General features: G+C 40.6%; 1 protein-coding gene across 5 annotated transcripts in view; it reads left to right on the forward strand.

Moving 5' to 3' along the window:
• ADGRB3 (adhesion G protein-coupled receptor B3) overlaps positions 1-22697 on the forward strand; it is a 450119-nt gene that overhangs the window by 172192 nt on the left and 255230 nt on the right. For all 5 annotated transcript variants that reach the window (XM_081856759.1, XM_081856756.1, XM_081856755.1 and 2 more), the window contains 6 exons: positions 1138-1299; positions 6107-6271; positions 10865-11029; positions 13797-13961; positions 20865-20966; positions 21570-21676. In XM_081856759.1, the coding sequence (XP_081712885.1) occupies positions 1138-1299; positions 6107-6271; positions 10865-11029; positions 13797-13961; positions 20865-20966; positions 21570-21676 (866 nt within the window). The remainder of the gene's footprint in view (positions 1-1137; positions 1300-6106; positions 6272-10864; positions 11030-13796; positions 13962-20864; positions 20967-21569; positions 21677-22697) is intronic.

A 22697-nucleotide genomic window follows, 5' to 3' on the forward strand; every position in this document is an offset into this window, starting at 1 on the left:
TAAAAAAAACACCAAAGGAAAACTATATACATACATAAAATCTATTAAAGCAAATGAGTCTTATGTTCCCTGTAACCAAATGGTCAGCAATCTGGCTGCAGCTCTTTGAGTCATTTTAAGTTTCGGAGCACATTTCAAAAGCAGCACCATGTAGAGTGCGTTACAGTAATGCAAATGGGATGCAACTAAGATGTGTGCCGTTGCAGCCAAATCAGACATCTCAAGGACTAGGTGCAGCTGAGGCAGTAGCTTCAACTGTACAAATGCAGAAACCTGAGCATCCATGCTCAGGGTTGAGTCCAGGAGCACACCTAAACTGTCAGCCTGTATCTGTGTTAGCCCATCCAGCACAGCCTGAATCCCTATTCCCTGTGCTGCCTTCCAACGGACCAAGAGCACCTCTGTTTTGTCCAGATTAAGTTTTAATTTCTTCCCCCTTAATTAATTTGGAATGTGGGAAATCAGTATTTTTGTAACAGAGGCAATAAGAAAAATCGAACTTGTTCTTCCCAGTGTTTATCTAGTGCTTTGTGTAACTGTAAGAAGAAGAAGCCATTCTTTATTTAGAAAGCACAAACTAGGGTGAAGAAGTTTCATACTTTAAACTTTTGGAGCTTTTTCCAGTAGAAAAAGAAATGATAGATTAAAAAAGAAAAGCACGTTACAACCTTCAAGTTTTTTTTATTTAAAAAATGGAGGGTGGTTGGGGTTTTTTTGCTGTCATCCCTCCACTTTCATTTTGATGTGATAATTATAATTCATGTGCATTCATTTGTTCTTCTGTCATCTAAAATAGATTTCTCTGTTGGTGTAGGGTCCAGAGAGCAGTGCAATTTCTAGAACAATGAAAGGCAGCGGACTAAAATGGTGAATGGCAGTAAAACCAGATCCCAGTTTCTTTCTTTTTAATGCCACATATTACATGACTCTTTTCTTTTTCAAGTGTTTATTTTCGACTCTGCTGCATATTTTTCCATAGGTGCTTTATTTTAGTGAATCTTTTATTTTAAATATAAAGTATCATTCTTATTATTTTCTAAATGATGCTTGCATGCCATTATTATTATTATTATTTTACTACAAATCTATATTAATACTCATTGCTGTATTCATGTTTGTTTATTGTCTTGGATACAGGTGAATCTGGTGTGGAAGAGTGGGCCCAGTGGAGTACATGTTCAGTTACTTGTGGTCAAGGGTCGCAGGTGCGAACCAGAACTTGTGTATCACCTTACGGGACACACTGCAGCGGCCCTTTAAGAGAATCAAGGGTTTGCAATAACACTGCCCTCTGTCCAGGTAGTGTTAGCAGCCAATCAATGAAATTGTGGATGTTATTGAACTGTTTTAATGCTAAGCACTTGAAACGCTAACTCTTTAAAGATTGTGACCAACTCACTGGGACTTTAATTTAGGACAAATGACTGCGATTATTAGTCATCTCTTAAAACTTTGTGGTGTATTCATGCTTTTGGAACTGCCAACCAGCTTTGAGAGCATATTTTCGAGTTCCAACTTTTTAAAGCAAAAGCCTCTGCTATCACTCTTGGGGGTAATAGCCCTGTAATATTTTGCATTACCTTATTGGTTTACATGACCACAACGTTAATCCGAAGCTGAGGTAATTGAACATGAAAAAGATGGCTGGGCAACGAAAGGTTCTTGCCTTGCCTCTGCTTTGAATTGAGCCAAGTCAAAATGGTCTTTTCCACCTCCAAATTCTGGAGGCAAGCAAGTTGTGTGAAGCCTTTTGCCAGATGCTATGACAACAGAGAATTCAGTGGGATGAGGGGAAGATGTTGCCTGTTAACCCCCATTTGTGGATTTGGTTTCAGGCAATTTAGGCTGCATTCACAATGCAGTTTGTTCCATTTTGAGAAAGTTTACCTAACTGTTAGTTTCCATATAATATTTGAGCTTTCACGCAACAGAAAAGCCATTTCTGGAACTATAGTGGAGCACAGTGGAACTTTAGTAGAATACAGCGCAGGCTTAACATTCATTTCCATATTATTTACAAATGAATTTTATTTTTTTTTACCTGAAAGCAAATAACATGGAAGCAAACTCCAAACCCTATATTCCCCTATAGTTCCAAAATAGGCTTTTACATCATGTGAAAGGTCAAGTATAATAAAGAACTTAACAATTAGGGGAAAGTCATGTAAATGGAACAAGCTTCCATGTGAACACAGCCTTATAGGTTGCACCTCTGTTTTGATTTCTTCAAACTATCCCATCTCCCCCACCCTAAAACATTCACATGTACAATCAGGGGTTTGCAGTGATCAGTAGTCTTATCATTACTACAATTCCACTTTAACAGTATAGTCTCATATTAAAAAAATAGCATCATTGAGTTCAATGGAGTGTGTAGTGGATCACACACCCTAAAAGCAGTAGAGGATACTAGTGAATTCTTTGTGATATTAACTCTGGCAACATCAAATAGTAATGTCTGCTAGCATTTCTTTCCTCAGGAAGAAGTCTCAAGGAATCCAGAGGCTCATTCTCTAGACATACCCACAACTTTTCTGCCCGGCTCTCACACAGCATATGAGAATGGCTAGATTTGCTCATGAGAGGAGAAAAATAGGGCTGGTGCAGATATAGCACTGACTCAAACCTGACCATGGCTAAGAAATGAGAAGTCACACTGGGTTGCCATATGTCCTCTTTTTTTCAGAACACGTCCACTTTTTCATGGGTATGTAAAATGAGAGTCGCCATAGTGATCCATAGTTAAATGCAGACATTGGCAAATGTGTCCCTTTTTTGCTCTTCTAAATATGGCAACCCTATCATCTCATCTCCTCCACTCCCCAAAGTGTTTAGAGGAAGTGTTGACATCGAGCTTCACCACAATTAATGCTAACCAGGGTGAGGATTGACCTTAACTTTTGCATAATGTTGCACTGAAATCCTGGTTAAACAGGAACTTTGGTTTGAGTTACTTATGGTTAAGTGAGTGAAGGAACTTGATCATTGTGGTGGGACAGGGAGGGCAATATGTTCCCAACACTGACTCCTGATCTCTTAATTATCGCCTTCCAAAAGAAAACATGCCTGAAGCTGAGCATAAATTTCTATCCCAAAGTGAAAGGCACTAGTTAAAGTAGAATATATTATCTAAGTAAGCAATTAGCTTTCATGAGAATGACTATCCATAGCTGATGGTATTACTTAGGGATGTGTTCCATATATCTACAGATATATCACTGAATCAGAAAACTGAAGAGGGGAAGATGAATCCTAAGAACTTCAGTTTTCATTTTTAAGTGCTGCTATTTGTGGATGAAAATTTAAATATATATAAATAGCAATTATCCAGCCAGAAAACAAGAGGAAGTTGGGGGCTTCACAATAATAGAAAAATGCTATTTTTATTCCTCACACATTTTTCTTTCATTTTTTTATCTTCATCACTTTCTTGTCCCTGTTCACTTATCTTTTATCCGTGCCAGATACTTTTATCCCAATCTTGATACTGCAATCATTGGCAAAACATTCAAGATGACTAAGTCAGAGTTTTAACTTTACACCGCTTCCATTTATGTATAACAGAACACAAAATGCTTATTTCCTTTCCATAGAATTTGGATTCCATTTTAACAAAAAATTCACACACCTTGTTTCAGCTGAACCCTTCAGATATACCGGTAATTGCAGAAGGGTTGGACCAGCATTTGTGGGTGCAGTGGGTAGAAAAGGCAAGCCTATACTGTTTTACATCAGGAGGATGTGATCCTTGATAGAGCTGCTGGAACCCTTCTTGGAATTGGCAATTGTCAACATGCTTTGATAAATGCAAACATATTTTGATAAACAGGAGTTTTCATATCTGAACGTAGTTCTAGTCATAATAATGGAGATAATTTAAGCCACTTGGTATCTGATTCAGTACTTGATAACCAGAAGTTCTGGTCATGTCATCAAGGAAAAGATAAAAAATATTAAACCTGCATGGATCCCTGGTTGACCTCAGTTACACATTTTGGATATAATGTGTCATTGGTGGATGCCAGTGGAGAGAATAGCATTCAAAAATTGCTCATTACCATGATTATATGAATTAGACTCTACTAGAAATATATCAGTTATATATTATATCAAGTGTGCGTATGCCAGGTGGTTCCAGGGTAGGCAGGCATAGTCCTGGCATTTCTCACCTGTGATGCTTCCTCTGAAAAAAACTACATACATACAAAGCCCCATTGATAGCAGACAAGCAAAACTTGCTCTAGGCATTTCGTTCATTAATATTTTACTGAAGACGAAATAATTTATAAAGGAATTTAGCCTCTTCATGTCTTAGGCTTTGACAGCGTTTGCAAATAACCTGCTATTATTGGTGTGCATGTTCCATTTTAAAATAGATAGATATGGGTTGAAAGAGGTAAACAAAAAGGAAAAGGGTGTTTATGAGTATCTTCTTCATTGCAATTAGTATAGACATTGGACACAATCCAAAGTATTGTAGGCATACTTAGGCTTAGTTCTCACTGAGGTGCTAAAACTCAGCCTGGACTTTATAGAATAAACTGCAGGTGGTGGCAGCTCACATGATTTTGTGAATATATCACTGCACCTAGAAAAATGTCATGTCAAGGAGAGACAACTAGGCTGGCACCCTTATCCCTGGCACCTACTTTTCCTTGTAGATGGATACAGGGGTATAGATTTCTGAGCTCTCCTCTGCAGTTGGAAGGAACATAATCCATATGCAGATTTATCACCTGAATGAGAACTGAGTCATAATGTCCCATTGAAACTGTGCTTGTATGTGTTTGCCTGCACACAGCTATAGAAAGGAATTCAACATCATGCTGTTATGATCTTTCTGTTAGCACAGGCACAGCAATCCTTCCCAATGCTCGTCTGGGAGTTCTCCTGACCTCCCTCAAAGCCAATGGGGGGCATGCAGGGGGAGGAGAGGAAGGAAAGTCTCATTATGCTAGGAGGAATTGCTGTGCTGGTGCCTGCTAGCACAATCATTTAGTTGAATCTGGCCTGTTGATTTCAGAAACTTAGGCGTGCTTAATGTCTCTTGGTTGTCCTCATTGATCTAATAGAGATGCTATCTGCATGTGAATGTATACAAATAGAAGCAAATGAAGTTTAATGTTTATGTTTCATCCTAATTTAGGAAAGTGACTGAAGCAATGCTTATTTTTTAATTTATGTAAGACTGATAAATGGGTGAAATTCTTGTTACAAAGTGCAGAAAAGTGCAACTCTATCTGAACTAAATCAAATTATGTCAGTGGTTCATGCTTTGAACTCTTACGAAAAACCTTACATGGAAATTCCACTGTTTCACATATACTTTTTTGAATCATTTGCTGCCCAGAATTTTCCTAGTCAAAACTGAGCCCTGATCAGTTTCGTCCTGTGTATAGTAAACAATCTGCATAAGAAGTTGAGTGATTTGTTGGGTATAAGTGATCATTTACTGGATCATGTCTATCCATTTACCTGATGGTAATCAATTTGTTTTGTATTTGTCACATGATAACTAAATACACATGACATAAAAACTGGCCCCATATATTGAGCTTTGTTACAATGTGTTGTTATTGAAGAACACATATACCCTACTCCAGTGATTTACTTCAGGTCCAAGACATTCCATTGCATCTCCAAAGCTCTCTAAACATTAATGGTATCCCATTCATTCTGTGGAAGAAACAGATCTCTGTCTACATCTCCTTTGCACATGTAGACCAGCTGTCCAGTGAAATGAATGGAGCGGACAACACACACAAGAGCAACATATGTCTTGGGCTGAAGGCTGTGGTTCTAGCCATATCTGCAATCTATAAGTCCTATTGACCGATTATGATTATGATTATGATTATGATTATGATTATGATTATGATTATGATTAAATGAAAGGTTGCAATCATAAGCCTAGGTTGCTGATCACTAATGGTGCAATGCTCTAAACTTGGATTAACTTATATTTGTGAATGGTGGAAATGCTGTTGTTGTTTTCTTCCTTCGGATGCTGGCCAAGTTATTCAAGTTACGGTTTTACTATGTTTGTTTTTAACCCACTTGGCTACTCATGTTATTTTCTTGTTAAAGCCTCTTTGCTTTATTACAGTACATGGAGTTTGGGAGGAATGGTCACCTTGGAGTTTGTGCTCATTCACATGTGGTCGAGGCCAAAGAACTAGAACAAGGTCATGTATACCTCCCCAGTATGGGGGAAGATCATGTGATGGACCTGAAACACAGCATAAGCCTTGCAATATTGCTCTTTGCCCTGGTGAGCATATATAGAATAACTGTTTGCTACTTACAAGGTTTGTTTGTTTTTCCAGTGTAGTACCTTTGTGGTCTCCATTGTTGTTTTGTGCAGCTTGAGCTTAAACTCTACAAGAAGGATGCATTCCTATAGCATTATGAGGACCCTAACAGGGCTAGTTAGAAAGAGGAAAGTAAACTCGTGTTTTCCCTAGAAAACATCTGTGCACCTTGGACATTAAAGTTGAATGCTTGGAAGTCCTCCAAGGTGTTCTCTGAGTGTGCAGCTTGGTGGCTGCAAATGCCAGCCAGCCTTTTGCTGGATGCTTCTCAGTCACCTTCCCCCCAAAACAAATGAAACCCCTCATTGTAGAGAAGGAATAGCTCCAAGGAAAAGAGGCCCCACATGCCACCATTGGCTGGAAATGATGAGCAGAGAGTCATATCCTTCTAGGAATCATACAGCTTATAGTCTAGTCCATGATTCTCCAGTGGGAAAAAGCACTCTTGTGTGTCACTTGCTGCTGGAGAGGAAGCCCACCTGGACCTTCTTTATTAAGAGTCCTTCACTAGCTTTCACTCCATCCTCCTTCTCTATAGCCAGGTTCTTTTAGGGTCTTGGAAGAGGGGCTAGTTGCAGGCTGGGGTCCAACAAAGCAGAAACATGGGTCTCGGTTCTGCTTGTGACATTTCAAGCAGGAGTGCTTGCAAAGTCAAGCATGCTTTGTTTGCATTCTCACGCCATCCTTAGAGCTAGTGCTTTAGTGTGCTCTGTTTCTTATCCCTTAACCTGGAGGTAGAAGGTGGGATCCACAGAACCATACAAGTCATTTTGTGAAGGGGTCTTCAGGCCTGTGGTTCTTAAAGAGAAGCATGGCCACATAGCAAGCCATTTTGACATGAAGGGGAATTTCTTAAACAGTACGTAGAATGCAGTGCTGGGTTACCCAATAGATTGACTAAGCAAAGCAGAGGCACAAAAAGGGAAATATTTTTAATAAAGAATTTGAATGAAAAATAAAACTTTATTTCATTTTATGTATTAGTATTGTTTTTATTTTAAATTACATATTGAGGGCACCATAATCTTTTAAGTGGTTGGGCCCCCTAAATATCTTAATCCTGCCTTGGTGACATGGCACAGGAGTCCACAACTGAAGGGAAAGAAATACCAACATTGAATATGGTATTGGGCTTACATTAACTAGTTCTTTGAATCCTGGCCACTAGAGATAAAATATATGAAACGTGCATTGGATATATGTGCATCTAATAGTCAAATGATGTCTCAAGAGCCCTGAGTGGGACCCAGAGAACAAGGAACAGAGCTCTGCTCATGCCATGGAACTTTGTGATGCACAGGGTGGTTCACAGAACAAAAATGCAGCTGAATGAAAAAAGGACCTCATTTCATTCTCTAGATGCCACACGTTTATATGTTGAGATGCTTGAGGGTGTTTGCAACAAGTTACAGAAGACAGCAGTGGGTTAATTAGTAAGAATGTGGGAATTCAACTGTTATAAGGTGCATCTTAAAACTCATCTTTCTGATATTGTCCAGTACATAGTACCCATTGATAAATTCTATAAATGTCTGCTTTGTACTGCATGTTGGTCCATTTGTTTGAAATATTCAGCATTTTGGGGCACTGTTACCAGGGTGGAAGCAATACCACTCAAAACTTTGGACTGCCAGTATAATGCCTAGGTGATAACTATGTGATACTTTAAGTGAAATCTTTGACAGCTACTCCATGACTACACCTGAGTAAGAAGCATAACTGCATAAACATGTTACGAGCTGCATGACACCTACTGTTGGGACTAAACTGAACATTACTTGTGTTCAAATTCTGTTACTCCAATGATTTTCTTTTCTCCCAAATTGCTACTGAAAGGAAAAGGAAAAAGTAGTTTAAGATATGCTTAGCTATGGCAGCAACAATCCCCACGATTTAGAGCAATATTAAATGATAGAGTACCATCAGAGTTACTTAGCAAGTTTAGTAGATGGAGGCAAAAGTCAAGTGTAAAGACTACAGTACAGTTCATGGGCATCAGTAGCTAAGGAATCTTGGGTAGCCTGCTAACCATTCATTTCAACCAATTTCACAATACCTAATTGTGTTTCATACACATGTCATACTCTGTAATCATTGTTTGGCCTGCCTCTTCCCTGTAATATCATAGTGCCGTAGAATCGAAATAGGAAGAAATTAAATTTAAGTTCATAGAATTGTAGAGTTGGGAGAGATCCAGCCACCTGCAGTGCAATTAAGTTCTGTAGGACATCTTTAGATGAGGTCACAAAATAAGCAGATTTGGTGGGTAGCCATATTTTGAGATGCTTCTCCAGTTTCCTACTCAACCAAGATGTTACTAATCCTTCATAATCATCTGCGAACAGTTATATTCCGAGACATTGTAAGACTTTCTGAGGAAACATATATATCCACATTGAAACAGATCTTAGCACATGGTGCTATTTTCAGGATACATACACACACGCTTCCAAGGATGATAATATAAGTTAGATATGTATCATGTAACTGTCTGAATGTTATGTGTCTCCTGCAATCCCCTTGCTAGCATACCCAGTCCTATGTAAAAAGCTTTTCCTGTTATCCAAACATCTGTCCGTGCAACATTTTTGTATGTCTCCTAAACCTTAGATGAAATGAAAGATGTACAAAATGATGTTAATCTTTGTGTAAGTTCAGAGTTTTATATTGTTGCCAACGATTCACATTTGTTTTATTCTGCTCTTGAAATGTTGTCCTCCTTTCTTCTCGCCATCAGATACATTGAGTAATCTTTTTCCTCCTTATCATCTAAGTGACAAATTTCTTAAAATCCATGTCACTCAACACAATCCTATGCATGCTTACTTGAAAGCAAGTCTATGTCTAATACGGCTTAGTCCCTACTAAACGTGATCAGAATTGTTGTGTTAAAACATATTACAAGGGAGTATGTTGTTTCATCAATGTCCGTGCTACTTTATTAGAAGTGTAGTAAAACAAAATACAGCCTAATGTGACACTGTGTTTTGCACTGTTTCACCTAAAATAGTCTCTTCTCTTACTCTTGACCAGTATAATACAGCCATCCATCTCTCCTCACCTACCATGGCTGACTCTTTTTTAAAAACAAAGCACTTGACTAAACAGATAGCTAGACTCTGAGACTTCTCACAGGGTCCTTAGGTTGCCATGCTTCAACATTAGTATCACCCTGCCAAATCTGTGCATGATCATGCTGCATCAGCATGTAGAAGGCTTCAAGTACTAGTGCCCATGGTCTAACAGGGTAGCATCAGCAAGACTCTAAGTCAGCGACAGGCAATCTAGTCACAAATCAAGCCTGAGTGTGTGAAACAATGCCACTTGACTGTACATAGGCACCTTAGGATGGTTTTTCATCTAGTCTGCTGTGATGGGGATCAAGCAGTACAATGCAGCAGGAGTAAAACCATGGTTCTGCCTTGTACTTGGGCTTGAGGCCCATCTGGATGAATGTGCTGGTTATGGCTTCCATCATGGTGCAGATTGGTTAATCATACAATAAATGCTGTGCCTAGAGAATCAGATTTGCTTTTTAAGGCTCCAGTTAGTGTGGGAGATATGACTAGTGAGGTGGAATGGTAGGGAGTAGCTGGCCATCACCAGCGAGGGTGACTAAATCAAGGGGGGGGGGACACTTTCATCCTTAGGGGAATCAGAGAGTAGTGTCCAAGGCAAGCAATGAATAGTGGAGGTACTGTGTGCGGCCTAGTCTGATGTTCTGCTACACTTGAGAAGGTCAAAATAGAACTCAGTGACCACATTACCCTGCTCTTGACACACGTGCACACATCACCTCAAGTGCGCCCATTATATAGAAGAGAAGGTCAGAATATTCATCTCCCTCTTCTTCCCAGCACCTGGGCTATCAGGTAACCCCTGCACAGCCTTTTGTATAATGGTTGGCGTGCTGAAAGCTATGTATAGGTTGAACAGAGGAAGGGTTCCCTTTAGCAGCCCTCTCCATGGGCACATAGGGACGCAGGTGGCGCTGTGGGTTAAACCACAGAGCCTAGGGCTTGCCAATCAGAAGGTCGGCGGTTTGAATCCCTGTGACGGGGTGAGCTCCTGTTGCTCAGTCCTTGCTCCTGCCAACCTAGCAGTTCGAAAGCACGTCTAAGTGCAAGTAGATAAATAGGTACCACTCCTGCGGGAAGGTAAACGGCGTTTCCGTGCACTGCTCTGGTTCGCCAGAAGCGGCTTCGTCATGCTGGCCACATGACCCGGAAGCTGTACGCCGGCTCCCTCGGCCAGTAAAGTGAGATGAGCGCTACAATCCCAGAGTTGGTCACAACTGGACCTAATGGTCAGGGGTCCCTTTACCTTTACCTTTTACCATGGGCACATCAATACCCGCCCCCTGGCCAAAGACTGTGTACTCCTCATTTCTGTGTACTCCTAACTATTTACTTGAATTATATTTTCCAGGATAAAGCAGGATTTTGTAACCCATAAGATTAATAACCTGCACTAAACAAACAAGAAACTGTCATGGTACCCTTGCTGGTAAAGGTAATCTGGATTTTATCTCTGTTTTGTGTGTATTGCAATAGTTGATGGACAATGGCAAGAGTGGAGCGCTTGGAGTCAGTGCTCGGTGACCTGTTCCAATGGCACACAGCAGAGGAGTCGGCAATGCACGGCAGCTGCTCATGGAGGCTCAGAGTGCAGAGGCCCATGGGCTGAAAGCAGGGAGTGTTACAATCCTGAATGTACAGGTACATAAGGTCCTCTCTAGGAGAGAGAGAAATGAAAGTTATTATGGGGAAATATTTCAGTTTGTTTAAAAATGTTAATTTTCCTTAAATAAATATTTTCCCCTTCAAAGAGGTTAGGATGGTGCACAAGATCAACCCCACAAAGTGAGTTAGACTAAGAGATAGTGGCAAGGCGCAGGCTCACTCAGTGAGCTTCATGGCTGGGTGGCAATTTCACCCCTGCTCTCCCCACTACAATATTCTAAGCACTCTTGACATTTCAGACCTTCACTCCATGGCAGCGTGACACATTCCTGCTACACCGCAGTCATAAGATATGAGACAGGGCCTTTTTGGTGGTGGCTTCCTCTCTTTGGAACAAGCCTTCTGAGGAAGCTTTCCTGGTGCCAGTTTTGTTATCTCTTTGGTGCAAGTGAAGACCATTTAATTGGCCCAGACTTTTTAGTACTAGGGTGTTTTTTGTTTTAGTTTTCATGGTGGCCTTTTGGCAACCCTGCAAACTGCTTTTTAAAAAAAAATAAAAAAACCCGTTATATATAAAAGAAATAAATGAAAAACAGAACTCATTAAAAATCAAGGAAATGTTTAAAGTGAAGATAGAGTAATAACCACACTTGCTGTTACTGGATATGTGTATAACAGGGGTTAGCAAACTTTTTCAGCATGGGGCCGGTCCACTGTCCCTCAGACCTTCTGGGGGGCAGGACTATATTTTGAAAAAAAAAATAATGAACGAATTCTTATGCCCCACAAATAATCCAAAAATGCATTTTAAATAAAAGCACACATTCTACTCATGTGAAAACACCAGGCAGGCCCCACAAATAATCCAGAGATGCATTTTAAATAAAAGGACACATTCTACTCATGTAAAAACATGCTGATTCCCAGACCATCCGCAGACCAGATTTAGAAGGCGATTGGGCCGCATCCAGCCCCCGTGCCTTAGCTTGCCTACCCATGATAGAAATTAAGGTTAACTTGATTTTCTGCTGTCTGCAGGGATGTAATAATGAATAATAATACTGGTAAATACTGGGGGGCGGAGTGTTAACTAGAGATTAATTGAAAATAGAAGCAGCAACTGGAGTTCGTTCAGCTTTGAAATATCTTAAAAGGAGAGTGGGAAGCCAGTTTTGAAAATTGTATTGAAAATTGTATTAATTTGACAATGATTTGTAATTATTTGGAAAATCAAGAAAAATAATTGGGGGGGGGGAATTAGAAACAAATGAGTAGCTGCCTCCAAGTGTGTTACTGAAGGGGAAAGTATACATTCCTTTTGACCATTGGATCAGATGCCAAAGATGACTCTTTATAAGGAAACCATGATTCCTCTATAGATTCTGGATTTCTTACATGTTTAATTTGTTTGGAAACAATTTTCAAATAGGGGGGAAAATATTCTTGAAATATACCTGAAATATTAAAATACTCTGCAGGATGAGCAAAAGCTGCAAATTTCAACTATTATAAACAGATTACAGGGATTCTTTCTTAGGCCTTTCGAAATGAATATTTGTAGTGAGATAACACAGTGCCGAGGTATTAATGAAAATCATACTGAGAAAAACATAATAGATATGAACACAAAAAGCACATTCATTAACACAAAGAAAACAGGACAAAGAAAAGTTAGGATAGCAGTTTAAATAAACACAACGTGGGATAGCTGTATAAAATATTGTGCTTTTGTGGAACCTATGAAAACATGGTTGGCATGCTCAATCCGCATTGACAGTGCTAATCTGCACATGATTATTCAGAAGTAAGCCCTATTCAGTTCAGGAAAACTTACCCCCGGGTAAGTGTGTTGCAGCCTAGTGCAGCCATCTCCTTGCTGTGGAGATTTAAGCTAATTGACTTGCTTTAATGCTACCTTTCTCTTGGGGCTTCGGATGCTGGGCTCAGAGCCCAGAAAGGAAACTCAGTAATGTTTGGGTATGTGCCAACTGTGCCCTTAACTGGGCAAAGAGGGCAATGGAAAGTACTGGGCAGTGTGACATATGTTGTTTTCTGTATAAAGAAGGTGTGCACTTTACCTTGGGTGCAGACAAGCGACCTTCAGGTGATTTGAACCTAAGCCGGGTTGCAGCTGCTATGCTTTGAAACTCTCTGCCTATTAACATTAGGCAGGCCCCTTCACTATACAGTGGTACCTCGAAAGAATCTATTCCAGAAGTCCATTTGACTTCCAAAATGTTCAGAAACCAAGGCATGGCTTCTGATTGGCTGCAGGAAACTCCTGCAGCCAATCGGAAGCCCCTTCGGACGTTCAGGTTCCAAAGAGCGTTCACAAACCAGAACATTCACTTCCGGGTTTGTGGCATTTGGGAGCCAAAACGTCTGAGTACCAAGGCGTTCACGATCCAAGGTACGACTGTAGTGTTTGAGACACCTGCTAAAAACATTTTCTTTTTTATTTCATCAAGCCGATCCAGACATATAATTTAGGTTTTTTTTAAAAAAAGTTTCCTGGTTTTATCTGTGTATTACTAATCATTACTTTATATTATTTTATGTGTACACCATTTAGAGCTTTTTAAATTATTATTTTTCTAAGTAGATAAATACAATTTTAAAATGACCATTAGCTAATTTTAAACAGGCAGGCTGGTCTAAGGGAATGGCTAAACCAACAGTGCTATTGTGCTTGAGGGTGGGATAGGGGAAGTGTTGAATGACATTTTGGGGCTTGGTTTATGTACCTTAATATTTGTGATCATGCCACTTGTTCGTATCATGACTGTTGCATTCTTCCAAGCAGCTAATGGTCAGTGGAATCACTGGGGTCACTGGAGTGGGTGTTCTAAGTCGTGTGATGGTGGCTGGGAGAAGAGGATACGAATATGCCAAGGAGCAGCTGTTACGGGGCAGCAATGTGAAGGAAGTGGAGAGGAAGTTAGACGGTGTAGTGAGCAGCGGTGCCCAGGTAAGAAACTTATAGAGCATTGCAGCTTAGTTTGAGGTCCTAGTTGAACATGATCACATGTAGCATTTACATTTAAGAATAAGACAACAGTTACCCAAAACCCATCAGTAACATTCCTGTGGTACTTTTTGGGGGGAGGAATGTTGGGAGTTATATGTTTGGTCAGTGTACAAATTTGGTCAGTGTTACCCCACACTCACTCATGAATTCAGTTTTGACTTTGACACAGAAGGCCATTCTAATGATCCAAAGGCAATGAGATACACAGCCAAATTAAGTTAGAATAATTTTGAGCAGAGGTGATATAAGGGAGTGTTCTCCTATTGGGTTTGAGAGACAAAACCATGCCCCAACTGCAGTGCTACATTACAGCTTCATGCCTGAAAGCATGATGAACATTGTTAGCAGTCACATTTGAAAATCCCAAGTGAATTTTTGGTGGGTGTTTGAAAACTCGGAGATTAAATAGCGATAGCCGACAGTCAGTTTAAATATGATTAGCAGCCTTCAAATCTGTAAGCCTGAAAAGTGATTAAATGTACAACTGTTTGAGGGTTTTCATAAAATTCATCTGAGATGGTACACATTTACATGGGAATGCCAATCAGATTCATGGCATCCATAGGGAAAACATAGGAAGCTGCCTAATATCAGAACCCTCTAGTCAATCATGTCCACTCTGACTGCGAGTAGCTCTCTTAAGTCCTCAAGAAGAAAGGTTTTTCTGATCACCTGCTACCTGGAGATTCTCGGAACTGAAGCTGGAAGCTTCAGCATGCAAAGTATATGTTCTGTCATTAAGCAGCGGTCCTTTGCCTGTTATATATAGAATGAAAGCTATGCAAGAGAGACGCCTTAAAATAACAATAAAAACAGGCAGGACTACTATCCAGTCAAAGCACTTTTAAGTCTCATTTATTTCAATGGGAATTTAAGTATGTGTTTAAATCATCCAGTGAAATCACTTAAAAACACTTAAACATACTTAACTTTGGCTAATTTGTGTTCAGATATAATTATGGATTTTTCTTCTTCTTGGAGAAGGCAAATTTTAGTTAAATCGTCTGAAATAATAACTGGGCAAAATTAATGGGTGAATATTACTCTTTCTATCCCTGGTTTTCTGCAAACAACAAATTAAGAAGCTGTTCATCTAACTGTTATGCACCATCCAAATTATACTTTCTGAATACCCCCTTCCTTCTCATTGTGTGTATCATATACATATAAAATAAACTAGCTACTAAATCATGAACTATAAAACCACAAATATAGCAGCAAATTAACAAACAAGTTTGTGCAACAAACAAGATTTGTTATAATTCCCAGGTAGCTGGGTAGCTTGACCTAAAGTTTTAGTACTGTTGGGCTCAACAGAGCTTTGTTTCTCTACTCCTTCTTGGTGAGTGTATATGGGAGCTTAAGGAGACAGTGCATAATAGAACAGGGCATGTGCAACTATCCATTATGGGCAATTATGGGAAATGTATTGCTTTAAGATGCTGCACATTTTTTGAACTGCAGTGGCTGTGAGAACACACACACACACACACACACACACACACACACACACAGTTCAAAAAAGTATAGGGCAAATGTGAATTGTTTCAGTAAGGAGAGCTTCAGATGAATAGCATGGAAAATATTTCTCACTGCTAGTAAATATTTCAAACATATACAATTTTCAAAGATTGCTACAAGTTACGTACATGGACTGTAAATAGTAGATGATGTTCATCAATTGATTCAATCAAGGCCACAGTTAGGATTCTTATAGGAATTGCACATGTTATTAGCATCAGCACCTTGAGCACCTAATGGTGGAAAAGTGGAATATGACTGAATAAATAATTTAAGACTTGATGCAGACACAGTTATTATTGACATATAGCTACATAAAAGTTATAGTTGAAGAGTTTCACCTGGATGCAATCCTGTACAACTCACATTATACCAGTACCAGAAATACACTGTTGCTATAGCCATTGCCTGTGTGTACTCAGCCCAGGAAGAAAGGGGGAAAACACAACAACAAAGCACCCAGAGTAGGGATAAAAAGACACACGTGCAGCATCTCACTGCCACAGTCCATCACTCTGGGACTGAGCTGGCCATGACCCCTAAACACCTCACAGATAGACACAGCCAATTCAGAGGCATTTCTGTTACTCACCTGGCTCCCAACATATAAGAAATTGCAGAGAACTGGTCTGCAGTCAAAGGCACAGACAAGGGAGCCATGTGACACCACTCATTAAAGCAGCCACAAGCACACTTAAGAGGTTTTTGGTTCTTTAAAAAAAAGGTAAAGGACCCCTGGATGGTTAAGTCCAGTCAAAGGCGACTATGGGGTTGCGGCACTCATCTCTCATCAGCTCATCAGCTTTCAGGCCGAGGGAGCTAGCGTTTGTCCACAGACAGCTTTCCGGATCATGTGGCCAGCATGACTAAACCGCTTTTGGTGCAATGGAACACCGTGACAGAAACCAGAGCACATGGAAACACCATTTACCTTCCTGCCACAGTGGTACCTATTTATCTACTTGCACTGGCATGCTTTTGAACTGCTAGGTTGGCAGGAGCTGGGACAGAGCAACGGGAGCTCAACCCATTGCAGGGATTCGAACCGCCAACCTTCCGATCGGCAAACCCAAGAGGCTCAGTGGATTAGACCACAGAGCCACCCACGTCCCTTTTTTGGTTCTAAACCCCCTAAGGGTGCAATATTGTTCTCCCTCCACCCGCCAAGGGTAGGAAGACAGCAATGCAGCCGACAAAAACAAGAAGTAGTAACAGCAATGGAACTCTGTAATGCAGTCTACAAAGCAGGCATGATCCAACCCAGGATCTTTTAATTTCAGTGATGTTTTCTGGAGGTTGAAAGCTTCTATTTACTTTTATGGTATTTTAAAAGGCATTATTCACACTTCGTTTAATTTTGAAGCAAAACAATTATGTCAAGTAAGGAACAGAGTTTGCAGAACTGCTTCTCAAATCTGGGTGGCGGGAAGAACTACCCATAATATAGAAATGTTTGTGACTAGATAATTAATGTATGCAATGGCTCAGCAGGTTTGGAGCTAACCTAAAGAAGCGGGTCCACCAACACTTTTGTTGAAGTACAGCTATGATTTCTTTTTGAATTAAGAAGATTCAGTGGCGGAGATGGAAACACTGCAGTGATATGTGACACAGAATAAATGACAAGCTACGGTTCTGCAGATTCTATGGGGAAAGCTATGGCAGTAAAAGTGGAATAGGAGGGCTTTGAATGCGTGGAAGTGGCCTCAGTCAGGATCTTGCATAGCTACTATCAAGCCTGCCTCTTTCTCTACCGCTCCTCCCCATACTTGCCCTCATTACAGCCCTCAGTCACTCTTTGACTTTCTACAATACAGTGGTACCTCGGGTTACATATGCTTCAGGTTACATATGCTTCAGGTTACAGACTCCGCTAACCCAGAAATAGTACCTCGGGTTAAGAACTTTGCTTCAGGTTGAGGTGCAGCCGCGGCGTGGCAGCAGCGGGAGGCCCCATTAGCTAAAGTGGTGCTTCAGGTTAAGAACAGTTTCAGGTTAAGAACGGACCTCCGAAACGAATTAAGTACTTAACCCGAGGTACCACTGTATTTCAACGGCAGCAGGCGGGGGTGGGGGCATAGGATGCGCATTGATCAGGGAGCCTAGTTAAGGGTTGCTCAGCTACCCCCTTTTAATCTTGGACCCAAATAGGCATGAACAGAGGTATGACTCCAAGACATCTCTGTTGCTTTGGTTTCCCGAAACTGCAGTTGAATATGCACAAATGATAGCAAGCAAAAAGAGCAAATGAAGCTTTCGCAAGCAGAAATAAGCTTGATGTATATCTCTTTGAGCCCATTTCTTCTCTTTCCTTGTATATTTTATGCTTATGCAGCAGTGAGGGAGTCAAAATATACTTCGTATCATGATTCCAATGAAATAACTGAGGGTGCTTGTCTATGCATTTGACTGCCTAATGTCTCTCTGCAAACTTGGGTAAAAATCCAGCAGAATATATCCAATATATGCATACAGCTATGCCAGTAGTCCTGGTGTCCATGCGGAAACTTTGTTGCTCATATGCGGTTCCAGAGTCTGCCTCAATCGCAGGGTGTATTCCAGAGTGCATTGCAGCCACCTGGTGCAGTCTGCAGGATATGCTTTTTGTTTCTGATTATGACTATACCAAACTAGGTGAAGAAAGCAAAATATTGAAATGGAGTGCTGTCTTTCCTACAGAGTCATCTGTAATATGGAGACATATCGTTTGGGACAATTTTCCTCTTCTTTCAGATGAGACATTAGGCTGGCTGTGAGATTGTAGATGCAGTAATGTGCTGTTCCAATTAAGGGAGAGGCTCAGTCATAAAGCTGTGTTTTTGCAAGCAGAACACCCCACATTCAAACCATGTTATTGCCAGCTAAAAAGATGGTAATGACCTCTGCCTGAGACTCCAGAGAGCTGCTGCCAGGTAGAGGAGACACAACATTAAGTTAGATGGGCAGATAGCCTGACCCTGGTATAAACCCGCTTTCTGTATTTCTAGTAATGAGTAATTTTGCACTTCTTAGTTATGGTGCGCTGTGGGTTAAACCACAGAGCCTAGGACTTGCTGATCAGAAGGTCGGCGGTTTGAATCCCCATGATGGGATGAGCTCCCGTTGCTCGGTCCCTGCTCCTGCCAACCTAGCAGTTTGAAAGCACGTCAAAGTACAAGTAGATAAATAGGTACCGCTCCTGCGGGAAGGTAAACAGCGTTTCTGTGTGCTGCTCTGGTTTGCCAGAAGTGGCTTAGTCATGCTGGCCACATGGCCCAGAAGCTGTATGCCGGCTCCCTTGGCCAATAAAGCGAGATGAGCGCTACAACCCCAGAGTCGGTCACGACAGGACCTAATGGTCAGGGGTCCCTTTACCCTTTACCTTAGTTATGTGTGGCTTTGTGGTTTTTAAAATCCAAATATACATACAGATCCCTTAACACATATCTGTTCCTGTTAGCAAAGGTGCTGGGTTCCATCCAACTTTGGGGGTGCCTTGTGCACGTTCATGTGATGTCATGTGGCAGGAGGAGGCTGTGAGGCCCGCCACGACTGTGGGAAGGTCTTGAAAGGCCTGCTGGGCCCAATGCAGCCACAAGGAGACCCATAACAGGCTGCAGAATATTGAGGGTGTCCGGCCCCCTCCTTGAAAATTTCAGGGGGCCCCCTCAGCCCCTTGCCTGCCTGTTAGTGTTAGGTATGTTAATAATATGGTTTTTTTCAAAAGCAGCATGGGTAAAAGCCATACAAATATTAGTTCCAGACAGTGCAGAACTGTCCACCCCAAAGTGGTATTCAACTAAGTTTTACTCAGAGGAGATAAACAGGAATTAATGAACTAAACATTACCGTTCATTTCAGTGGGTCTGGTTTGAGTAGAACTTAGTTGAATACCACCCATTAGATTTAATAAACATATCTCATCACAAGTTATACCCATACCCTAGTGCTACTGTAAGAGAAGACACCAGTACAAAACCCTCCTGTGGGGAAAAGAACAGAATACTTTAGAATTATTTTTTTCTATGGCACTTAGGATGAAATGAAAACAACTCTTTTCTTAAACATTTGCCATTAAGACATATTCTTGCTCTTCTGGCACTGTCAGCTTTCTTAAGATTTGAGAGAGCTGATGCTGAAGCATATTTAGCAACCTATTTTATGCACTTCATATTGCCATCGCTGAAACAGCTGCAAGGATATGTTTGTCAAGGCACTAACTTGTTGCCACCGGGGGTCTTGCTCATTTCCATGAAATGTATTTTCTTTGTAACCTCATGGTAAGAATCAAATTGTTTCAAGTAGACAGGGGTCGCCTCCAGGCTGTTACTGTTTTGTGGGAGGGATTCAGTCACCTACTGGAAATGTAGACTTGTAGATTTAAAGCAGATTCAAGTGCTGCAGTGGAATAAGAAAATAAATTCAACTTCGAAAAAAAACTCAGACTTTTGTGGTTAGGAAAGTGACAGGGAAAAGCACACACAAAAAACCCCTGTGTTACAACGATTGTTAGGAAGAAATATAACCTCTGTGTAAGCAAATCAGGAGCAAATGAGGATGAATGCTCATTACCTTAGAACCACCTTGCAAGCAAATTAGGATGAATACTCAATAAGCAGGTTGTATTGAGAAGCCAAAGTACTTTCTTATATAAATATACTGTATGAACAGCAAAATACTTGCCCAGTGAACCTGTTGCAGAAGTAGGACTACACAACCATGCATGAGATACACACACAATAATGGATGTGGTGATTGAATGTTCAAAATATTGGGTTGGACCCAGGTGTTCTGCTATTGTTGGTGGAGGGGGAAGGGAAGGTGAGAGATACAGATACAACAAGAGTTGTTTACACTGCAGTCTTAATTTAGTATAAAACCAGTGTAATTGCCCTGCTTCCCCAAGACACCCTGAATGGTTTGATGATGGTATGTTTGGATGGTGGCCTTCTCTTTGAGAGGTCCCTCTCACTCCCTCACAGAGCATTGGATAAAAACCTCGGGAGGGATAGCCACATTAGCCTGTTGCATCAACTGGCTCCAAAGCATGTGCCAGGAATGGGGAACTTTTTTCATCTCAAACGCCACATTCCTGCACAAAGAACTTTCCAGGGACTGCATACCAGTTGTGTAGGTGGAGACAAAGACACAAGTGGGCGGATCAATGCTACATTCCAGCCACACACAAGTCACAGGTTTCTACACACACACACACACACACACACACACACACACACCCCTTCTATCCAAGAAAGTAAGAGACGTTATCATAATTCAAGGACACATTCGAGCATGTATGTTTGTCAAACACTCTATTCACGTTCCACATTTTTAAAATTACAGCACCTTATGAAATATGCCCTGAAGATTATTTGATATCGATGGTCTGGAAAAGGACCCCAGCAGGGGACCTCGCATTCAATCGGTGTCCTCTTAATGCTACAGGTACTTTTATTTTGTTTTGTTTTTAAATCCAGCATGCATGAGTATTATTAAATAAAAGGGGTTATAACTACGTATATGAGTATTACAAAATAAGAGGGGGTTGTAGCCAAGTGCATTATAAACAGAGTAGATCTGCTGCAATTAATGAATTTAATTATGTCCATTAATTTCAATAGGTCTGCTTTGAATAAGAGCAGCATTGGATTCAACCCACGTTTTTGAAATAAAAACATAATGTTTCTGTGACTGACTTTTCATTGTTTTCCCCAAACCCTAACTAACCATCTAGATGAAATGTGTTAAGTTGCTATATTACATGCTTAGTAGCCATGTATTAAACAGTAATGGCAGTAATTGATACAGAATATAGTAGAGGCAGCTTGCTGGAAATTATGGCACCCTCTTTTCAAATTAAAGAATGCTTTAAAGGTCAAGCATTGCAGAAAAAACACGAATGGGTGCTAATTCTTCCTTGCATGAAATTGTATTTGTGTGTGCGTGCCTGAAAAGAATGTGGAATTATTCTGACTGGGCTTCTTTGGCTCTGACTGTTGTTTCTGTTCCATAAATGCCTTTCCTCTCTCTATTCTTTGTGACTCACAGGCACCACTAGCAGACGCTGCTCTCTCAGTCTTCATGGAGTGGCCTTCTGGGAACAACCTAGCTTTGCTAGATGCATATCAAATGAGTACAGACACTTGCAGCATTCAGTAGGTGCAAAGCCAGCTTTAGTACTTGCTCTATTTATTCCTTGCTAAAAACAAAAACATCGGCATTAATGGGATTAACTGTTTGCTCTCCTGTCAGATCTGCTGTTTTAAAGGACAGAAATGCTACTAAGGAGATGGGAAAAAAGATAAAAATTTATCTTCCTCCCACCTTAATTTATTTTCCTCCCACCTTTCTTTTTCTCTCTCTCTCTTTTTTTTACCACCGTCAGAGTTCCTGTAACTGTTAGAACATTGCAGAGTTTCTGGGTTTTTCATTACTCCCTTTATAAAATGTTTATAGGGACTGGAAGGCAAAGAACATATTTAGGTTTATTGGGAAACGTGACAGTGAATAAATTAGATTTACTGGAGCTACAGTGCAACATTTTATAACTCATTCAGCACTTTAATGCCATGCTCATAAATCAGTGACACTGATGGATCTTTCTTTGTTCAAATGTTGCTCTTCGGCTGGGCACAACTAAGATAGCACAAAATTACCATAGGAGATACACACACACACACACACACACACCTACCTAAAGCAGTAGCTAGCTTCACATGTTGAAGTGCTGGGTGCTTTCCAAAAGTTAATTAAAAGCCTTATAAAAATAGCATGTAAATTAATTTTCCCTGATTTATAAATGACTATTTGGACTTGTTCCTTGCAAAGGTGGTGTTAGTGCTTGTTGGTGCAAAACAAAAAAATCCATTGCGAGTAAACGTTCCCTTTAAATATCCCTGAAATATATTTTCTTGGCATATTTCTTTTTACCCTTTGTATGTGTAATGTTTCATTAAGAGAAAGGTGCCCATCCTGATATGTGTTGGTCCTTTTCCTCGCCTCCAATGCATGCGCACAACCAGGGGCAGTGGCAGGGATTGGCATCATTGGGCAACTGCCAAAGCCCATTCACCAACAGGAGGGCAGCTGCCAACTTCTGGAGCTCTCTGGCCCTGATGCTGCTCTTCCTTGATGAGTGAGCAAATAAACAGCAACGGGGGGCGGGAGGTGAGGGAG

Source organism: Podarcis erhardii (genome assembly GCF_964252035.2).
Source record: "Podarcis erhardii genome assembly, chromosome: 3".
In the NCBI taxonomy this organism is placed as follows: Eukaryota; Metazoa; Chordata; class Lepidosauria; order Squamata; family Lacertidae; genus Podarcis; species Podarcis erhardii.